Below are 8,851 nucleotides of genomic sequence, written 5' to 3'. Positions count from 1 at the left end.
TGTTCTTGTTCTCAGTGGCCCGCACAGCCCCGGAGCTGCCCCCTCTGAGCCCATGAGGGCCCACATGCCCCCTCTCGCTGCTGCGTGCCCAGCCGTGCCCATGCCCCCATGTGCCTGGGGCCCTGTCTCCATTTCAAATTTGCCGGATGAGAAGCATTGGTGTGAGCTCAGCGCTGGCCCCAGCTCACTTCTGGTGTGACTCATTCACCAAGCAGCGTGCTGCTGCTGCGATAAGTGTGCGAGGGAGGGCGGGAGCAGGGAGGGAAGGAGGGGAGGCGACCGCCAGTCACTGCACAGAGGCAGCGCGCCCGCCTGCTCCTGGAGAAACCCAACTGCACGCTCCAGAGAGGGAACTTGGAGGAAGCACGGCCAGGAAGGCGCTCGCTGCTCGAGGGACAGCGTGGCCCCCAGGTAAAGCCGTCTCAGCCCTTCCTGCCCTTTGCCCTGCAGGTCAGGAGGCTATGTCAAGTGGGAGATGGGGTCTGGAGCCACGGCGGGGTGGGCTCCTGCCCTGCCCTGGTCTCACGCTCCCGGCATCCCTGTGCAATCAGAGCATGGGAGCAGCATTTGCCGGAGGGTGTGCCGTGGCGGGAACTCTGGCTGCAGCTGGCAGAGCGAGGCATGAGACCCAAGGCGGGCAGGGGCTGAGGGCAGGGGAGCGGAGGAGACTCCCTGCCCTGGGGGCTCTGCTTTTGGGCTGAGAAACACCCCTCTTCTCTGAGCAGCCTGCCCAGGGCAGCTGCCTGCTCCACACCACTCCTGTCAAGCCCACGCAGCTGGCTGGCATAGGGGCTTGACTTGCCCCGCAGAGGGGGAGGCTGCCCGGGCACCTGGAGGGGCATGAGCCCTGACCGAGCGGGGCTCCCCGCACCCAGGCCGATCCAGAGCATGCTGGCAAGTGCCAGGGCTGATGGCTCCCCGATTCAGGCCCCCCCCCAGTCCTGCAGGATGCCGATCGGAGCTGGCAGCCGGTACGGTGCCAACGGCCCTGCAAACAGGATGTCGGTCTCATCCCACACCCCGGCCCCCGGCCCCTGCAGTGCTCTGTGCCTGGCCTGGGGAATGGGCTGCGCCGGGGGGTGCCAGGGACCGGGCTCTGGGACAGCTTCCAGGGCTCGGCGTGGGTGCAAACGAGGCGCATCTTGCTGAGGGCTGTGCTGGGGACAGAGGCTTGGCAGGGGTGGGCTGCAGCCAGGGAGATGCCCTTAGGCTCCCCAGTGCGCCCAGCCGTGCCTCCATGACTGGGACGGACGGACATGGCCCGGGCTGGGCAGAGGGAGCAGGGCAGGGGCTGAGCCGTGTGCCTGGTGCGCAGGGAGGGAGAAGTGCTTCGTGAAGCCAGGCAGCATAAGGACCCACAGACGGGGCAGCACAGCCCAGGATGGACACCGGGGTTTCTCCCCCGCCTCCCCTTCCCCTCGGTGGATGACACAGTCCCAGGAGCCAGAAGCGGCACTTCCCAAGGACTCCTGCTGCGCACGCTGATCCCCGCGGCTTCCAACATAGGGCAGCCGGGTTTTATATCCCCTGCAACCCAGGACGGGTCACCGCCATCCTCCTACCCGCCCCCTGCATGGCACAGAGCCAGCCTCTCCTTTCCAGCTGAGCCAGCGCGTGCATTTGGAAAGACGCATCCTTCCTTGCTTCCAGGCCCTCGAGTGGATCACACCCGACACCCGCGGGCGGCTGGAGTCGCCTCCCCAGGCCAGAGCCATGGTGAACGTCAGGGGGGTGAGGCCCTGCGTGTGTTTGCCCCCGTCCCATCGTGTGCGGCTGATCGGGAGGCGGGCTGCTGCAGAAGGTGCCCCGCAGCCTGGCACGCAGAGAAGGGGAGCGGGCTCCTTGCCCCGAGCCCGCTACTCCACAGCGCCTTTCCTAAGAGGGTCCGGAGAGCAGGAGTCCCTTTTACCCGTCAGAGCCATGCACGGCCCTGCTCCAGCGCAGGCCCCTGGGCTTGCAGCAGGGCTTCTTTAATCTATCAAATCAACCCATGTGACTGGAACAGCCAGGGTCCGGTGCCTCGGAGCAGGTACGGGATGCTACAGGCCTGCCAGTCTGCTCCCAATGGCCTCCGGGGTCTGATAACACCTGTTGAAGGAAAGACACGGCTGGAAACAAAAGTGAGATAACAGGCAGTGTGGCTTCATGAAAAGGTAGCCGGTACCAGGCTAGTCTGGGATCTTAGATAAGATAACTCAGGTTTTAAAGAGAAGTGCGGTCCACATAACTGCTCTGGCCTTTGCTAAAGCCCTCAGGGGACACTCGTCCAGCAAAACAGGAAAAGGACGACGGGGTGAGGAAGGGCCGAAAGCGGCAATGGCCGGGCACTGAGCTGGGGTGCCGGAGGGAGGCTGCAAGGGGCAGCTCCTCCAGACTCGGCCTGGCGCCCCTTCAACATGACCATTTCCATGCGCGTCCCCAGGAACAGACGTGTTCGCCTGACGTGGCACAAAGGTGGGAGAAGCAACCTGCCCGAGGGGCCGGGAGCCGTGGGAAGAGTGCAGTGACTGCGAGGGCCAGGGTAGGATGCTTTCTCATGGAAAGGGGACAGACGTTGCGCTCGGGGCAATAGGCAGAGGCTCTGCCGGGACCCGGGAGCAGAACTGCTCTGTCTGCGCGCTCGGGGCTAGCACCACGCAGAGGAAGCAGGGCCGGGGCAGAGCCGTCCCCAGGGACCTCGTGCACTGGGGGGATCTAAGATGGCCTGAGCGTGCCGATCCCTGGGGGACTGGAAACATCCCTCTGCGCTGGGGATAGCCCCCACCCTGGCCTCAGGGGCCAGGGCCCATCGCAGCCAGCAGCCCCTCGCCCCAGCCAGGGCTCCCACGGGCGGCCCCTGCCCCTGCTCTCTGAGGATCTCCCTGGGCAGCTCCTCCGTAGCCACAGAGGTTGTTAGCGGCTGACCCCGTCCGCCCATATCGCCTGGTGGTGCCAGTAATCCAGAACGAAAGGCCCTTGGGGTCGGGAGCAGCCAATGCCCAAGAGCAGCAGCATATGCTTGCTGCAGCCCAGGCATGACGCCTGAGCTTGGCGGGGTGAACACGTCCCCATGGCTGCTCCAGGGAGGGTGGAGCGTGCGAAGCCCTTTGGAGCAACAACGGGTTCTGCAGCAACGAGCGCACGCGTGGCGACCGCTGCGGCTCCCTGCACCGGGGCGGAGGGGCTGCTCCCTCGCCCTTGCTCGAACCCAGGACCATGCCGCCAGCCCTGCCAGCAACTTCCCCTGCAATCAGTGAATACCATGCTCCTCCCTGAGCTTGGTGGGGTGCTTTTAACCCATTAGACATCAATGCGGACGTGATGCGTTTGGCCTGCTCCGCCTTTTCCTTCTGTTTTCTTTCCTGATGAGGATGAACTTGACCTTAATGGCTGTACCCCGCTCCCCACCCTGCTCCGGAGCCCAGAAGCCCCTGCTCTTGTCGGCCCCGGGGTACCCTGCCAACAGCAGCCGGTTGTGAGCAGGGAAGGCAAGGCCATCGTCTGCCTATAACCTCAGCTGGCACCTGCCGAGCTGCTGCAGCCCCGGGTTTCTCAGGCAGTCCTCCCCTGTCTTTCCACGGGGAGAAGGGAAGAGACGGTGGCAATCTCTGCACAGCGCTTTGGGAGGGAAAAATGCTCACGACGTGCAACGACACAGCCACTGGCTCAGGTCTCAGCGGCCCCAACACGCTTCTGTGGACAGGGAGTTGCGTGGACATCCAGGCAGTGCTATGGTCCGGTCCTGCTTCGTGTACGTGTGTACTCGCAGTGAGCAGACTCCCGGCGCTGGGGAGGGGGTTTCGGCTACATCTACCCCAGTGATTTCCGCTCTTGCCACAGTGGACAATTCAGTGTGCGGATACCATCACCCCTGCAGACAGCGGTCCCCCGGGGGGGTATTGCTATGAGCCAAGCGATTGCAGGCATTGCTGCCCTCCATGGCACCTGCGTTCCTGAGCCTAGGACGAGACCGTGGCAGGGGAGCTCTTCATGTCACAGATGGGTCACAACAGTGGTTATTGTTCCTGTGTAATTCATTAGCCCAGGTCTAATTCTGTCATTTGCTCTTTGAGCACAATAGAGCTCAGTGCGGAAGGGTCTCATTAACTGGCAGGACTCCACTCCCGCACATCGCGAGCACCTGGCTTGCTATTAAAAGAAGTTACCGTATCATCCAAGGAGCCTAAAAGGACCCCCGTCCCGTGGCACCATCATGACCACAACCTGTGCAGCTGAATCCAGTAACTCCTTAGATTTCACAGACTATTCTGGGTCCATACGTGCGCAGCTCAGAGGCAGGATCCGTCCGCTCCCGTGGTCAGACTGGTATGGACTGGGCGAGGGGGGTTGCCTTCCTCTATAGTGAGGGTATGGGCTCTTCCTGGGGTCTCTTGAGTGTATTTTAACAACCTTTGCTGCAGCAGGACATTGGCCGCTGCGGTCCCCCTGCTTTGGTGGGCGCAGGATGGGGTGTGATGGCTGGTGCTGTGTCAGATCTGGCTGTAGTTTTGCTAAGGGGATTTGTATAGGATGGTCTGGACGGGGTTGGCCCTGCCTCGGGCCGTCCAGCCCGACTCACCTACGATTCTCGGACTCTGCGCTGGACTCTTGCTCTACATAGCAGTAGCGTTTCCTTAATGAGGGTTGGCAGCTCTTGCTCAAGCCAGGCTCAGGACTGAGCTGGCAGGTGCTGTGCATCGGGCTAAGCACTGGCAGCATCAGCAGCAGTGCCTCCATGTCTGCAGCATTTGGTCTTGCCACGCGCTAGTATTGCAATACTGGCAGCCCCGGATGCTGGCGTGCTGTGGTCATGGGTGCACCGTGGCTGCTCATTTCAAGGGGAAAAACCAAATTGCAGCTTTGGAGAGGAGCCCAGACATCACAACGTCTAGAGGCTGCAGGGGAGAAGGCAGAGCAGCCCCAGGCTCGGGGCAGCTCGCACTGTCTGAAGGGCACCGGTCACTGTGCTGTGCCCGGGCAGCTGACCTGACGCTGGTTCCCCGGAGCTCCCAGCTGGAGACATCACAGGTGCCAAAGCAAAAGCAAATCATGCAGATCTTCTGTGCAAACAGCCCAGAGCTGGTGTTGGCCTGGAAGGGGTCCTCAGTCCCCCCCAGCTGCATTTGCCTGGCAGAGCCCAGAACAGGAGCCATTCTCTCGGAGACCAAAGGTGGGAGTGCTCTGGGCTGCCAAAATGCCCCCCACGAGGCTCCTTGCATTCGCACGGGTTCCTGGGGCTGCCTGGGCCCAGCACAGGAAGGCAACAGTTGTTCCAGCTGTGAAAAACAAGGGAAGTGGTTACTACCAGCTGGCGATTTTGACCACAAGGAAAGATTCCCTCCCCGACCATGGAGGACACCCAAGGAGGCTATAGTTCAGGTCCAGGCAGCCAGCTGGGCCAGCTCAGGGCAGTGGGGCTGTATCGGTAGAAGTGCGCTCAGGAGTCAGCAGCCAACAGGCTTGGCAGGAGCAGCCCGGGTCTGGGCAGCAGGCAGCTTCGGCAGGCATAGCCTGTGCCCAGGTCAGGTGGGGATGGGTCTGCCCCTGCATACGCTGCCTGGTTTTGTGCGTCTGCTCCTGTCAGGGAGATGCTGAGGGTGGAAACTGCCTTGCCTGGCTCTGGGGGAGCTGGGGAAGGGCATGGGGAGTGGGCACGGGGCTTGGGGCGAGCTCTTTGCAGGGTCTCTGTCCTGCCTCTGGAGGGGCTGCTGCCCTCGCCGGGCTTCCCTGGGCAGCTGCGACAGCCTTCCCAGATTGCACGCTGCGTGGTCTCCCCTGCCCCCTGCCTCGCTCACAAGCCCCGGGCCTGACCCTTGCATTTCCCTTCCCTTGCAGGCTCTGACCCCCGGACGCTGCTGCAGGTTGTGCCCCCTCCTCCTGCCAGATGGACTGGCCAGGAGCAGCGAGGTAGCAGCAGCTCGCGCGGCGCCCAGCCCAGCCATGCCAACGGAGCCAGGCAGAGCTGAGACTCCGCAGCACCCGGCCCCCGTGGACCTCTCGGAGCCGAGGGGCAGGACGGCCAGGAAGAGGGAGAGGCTGAGAACCGGAGAGCAGCCTGGGCCTGTGACGGACAGTAACGGTGCCACAGCTGGTGCACAGGTGGGCGGCAGCAGCCTGCTCTAGGTGCCCAGCAGCCTTGCTCCTGGGCTCCCAGCGCTGAGCCTCGCTTTGCCCCGGCCCCTGCAGAGCTCAGGCCGTGCTGGGTCCCATGTCAGCCCGGCTGGGAGAGAGCCATGCCCAGTGCTCCTTCGCCATGGGCTCCTGCCTGAACCAGACAGGTGCTGCGGAGGGCATCGCTGGGGCGGCGCTGGTGGGGTCCGTGCTGGTGGCACTCATCTTGGTGACCATCTGCGGGAACGTCATCGTCTGCCTGGTGGTCACCCTGGACCGCCAGCTGCGCAGCCTCACCAACTGCCTCATCGTCTCCCTGGCCACCACCGACCTGCTGCTGGGGCTGCTGGTCCTGCCCTTCTCGGCCATCTACGAGCTCACCAAGGACTGGCCCTTCGGCACTGTCCTGTGCAACATCTACACCAGCCTGGACGTCATGCTGTGCACGGCCTCCATCCTCAACCTGCTCATGATCAGCCTGGACCGCTATTATGCCGTGACCAAGCCGCTGCGCTACACCCAGCTGATCACGCCGTGCCGCGTGAAGCTGGCCCTGGTCGTCATCTGGGCCGTGGCACTGATGGTGTCCTTCCTGCCCATCCACCTGGGCTGGAACGCCAGTGGGCAGAGCACCAACAACATCACGGTGTGCCAGCTGCAGGTCAATGCCTTGTACGGCCTGGTGGACTCGCTGCTCACCTTCTACTGCCCACTGATCGTCATGTGCATCACCTACTACCGCATCTTCAAGATCGCCCGGGAGCAAGCCAAGCGCATCAACCATACCAACAGCTGCCTCGCCACCGGCCCCTCGCTGGTGAAGGAGCATAAGGCCACGGTGACGCTGGCGGTCGTGCTGGGGGCATTCATCATCTGCTGGTTCCCCTACTTCACCGTGTTCACCTACCGGGGGATGATGGGTGACGACGCGGTGGACTGCATGCCCAAGTCCATTGTCCTGTGGCTGGGCTACGCCAACTCGGCCCTGAACCCCATCCTGTACGCTGCCCTCAACCGGGACTTCCGCTCAGCCTACCAGCGCCTGCTGCGCTGCCGGCGGCGGAGCGGCCTCTCCCACTGCCAGCCCCTGACCTTCGCCTATGCACCCCGCCGCAGGGGCCGGGCCGGCCAGCGAGCACTGAGCGTGCAGCAGGAGAAGCCCCTGAGGTTGCAGGTGCGGAACGGCAGGGAGAGCTCGCTCGCTCGAGGAGCCAAGGAAAGGTATGGCTTGCCCTTGCAAGCGGCTGGGAGCTGGGAGCGGGGCCGGGGGAGGTGGCCAGAAGAGCATCACACTGAGCTATGTCCAGAGTCGGGTCAGAGGACACGGCCCAAGGCACGGGGCATACCCCGAGCGAGCTTAGCTGCCCCTGCAATGAGCCTGTGGCTGGCTGGGTCTTGCATGGTGGCTGCTCGGTTTCCCCCTGGTCACCATGGGCAGAGCTCACTCCTTGTCTCAGATGGAGCAAGCTTGCTCCCCTGACTCGGACTGCGGGCACCCGGCATGTACCCTCCGGGTGCACCGCAGGGCTTGTGCAGGTGCTGGGCTGGGCATCACGCATCCACTTGGCTGTGGTGCCGGCACTGAGACGGACTGCCCACCACCAGTGAGCTGCCCCTTGGGCATGTGCATGATGTTGGGTTGTCCATGGGGGAGCTGCAGGGCTGGGCTGGCTCAGGGGCAGCTGTTCACACCAGCGGGCAGGGCTGGAGCCCCTTGATGTGTGTCCCAGTGCTCCGTCCTCACCCTCACATGATGCCTGCGTGCATGCATGGATGCTGGCCCCCGGCAGCCTGAGCAGCACAGCACTGTTGATAGCATGGGGGCCTGTTATCAGCAGCTGTGCAGGTGCAGCACGTGGAGGTGATGGTGACCTTGGCCGGCTCAGCAGAGGCATCTCACCAGTTGCCCCCATTCGGTCCTGGGGAAAGAGCAGGGCTGCTCCCGGGTGCAGAAGCCCTGCGGGCGCAGCAAGGCTGAAAGCGAGAGAAGGAAGTGCAGCATGTGGCTTCAGCTACCGCACCGCACAGAGCCGATGCTGGGAGCACGCGGCACCTTCCTTCCGGGGGAAGCACGAGCCGCAGCGTCACTGTGCACCCAGCTGCCTCGCCAGCATTAACAGAGCCTCCCTTGGCGCCGTGCCGGAGGGGCCGGCAGGGCATGCACCCTACGCTCAGGAGCACGGAGCCGCCTAACCCAAACCAGGCGGGAGGTCCAGGCAGGGCAGCTACTCCCCAGACTGCTCCAGCCTCAGCACTGACCCCCCCACAGCTGGTCCCCACTGGAAGGGGACCCTGGAAGTGCCCCACAGCAGGGCTCCAGCCTGCCCCAGCCCCGGGCCTTTGCCTTGAGGGGGTCCCCCCTTCCCCTGCCCCTGCCCCTGCCCCTGCCCCTGCCCCCGGAGGGGGTGCAGCCCGGCCTGCGGCCTGGTTCTGGGGGTGCTGGTGCTGAACGGCCCATGTCCTCCCAGCACAGAGAAGGAGACCGTGTCCTTCCAGAGAAGCAGACCTGGCTGAGGACACAGCACTTGCCAGGCACAAGGGGAAGAAATGCCCGGGATTTTAGCTGTGACAGCTGCAGGGGCTGCACTGATCTAGGCCAGGCAACAACAGCAGCTTCCCATCCCACCTTCGAGCCTTAGACACGCAGCCCAAAGTGCACGAGAGGCCCCTCCGTGCAGCGGCACAGGCAACACTGGGGGATAGGGAGTATCTGGCGGGCAGGCAAGCTCCTGCGTCTGCGGGGCCTCTGCCCGCATCTCGG

General features: G+C 63.9%; 1 protein-coding gene across 1 annotated transcript in view; it reads left to right on the top strand.

Annotated features, from left to right (window-relative positions):
• Nucleotides 1-305: 305 nt before the first annotated feature.
• Nucleotides 306-8,851, top strand: part of HRH2 (histamine receptor H2) — a 14,398-nt gene continuing 5,852 nt past the window's right edge. Inside the window, exons 1-2 of the mRNA XM_006037826.3 lie at nucleotides 306-411; nucleotides 5,815-7,311. Coding sequence (XP_006037888.1) covers nucleotides 6,188-7,311 — 1,124 coding nt within the window. The 5' untranslated portion in view covers nucleotides 306-411; nucleotides 5,815-6,187. The remainder of the gene's footprint in view (nucleotides 412-5,814; nucleotides 7,312-8,851) is intronic.

Source organism: Alligator sinensis, unplaced genomic scaffold (assembly GCF_000455745.1).
Source record: "Alligator sinensis unplaced genomic scaffold, ASM45574v1 scaffold1170_2, whole genome shotgun sequence".
NCBI classification, from domain to species: domain Eukaryota; kingdom Metazoa; phylum Chordata; order Crocodylia; family Alligatoridae; genus Alligator; species Alligator sinensis.
The sequence above is the reverse complement of the archived record's forward strand: the minus strand, read 5'-3'. Positions and strand labels throughout refer to the sequence as shown.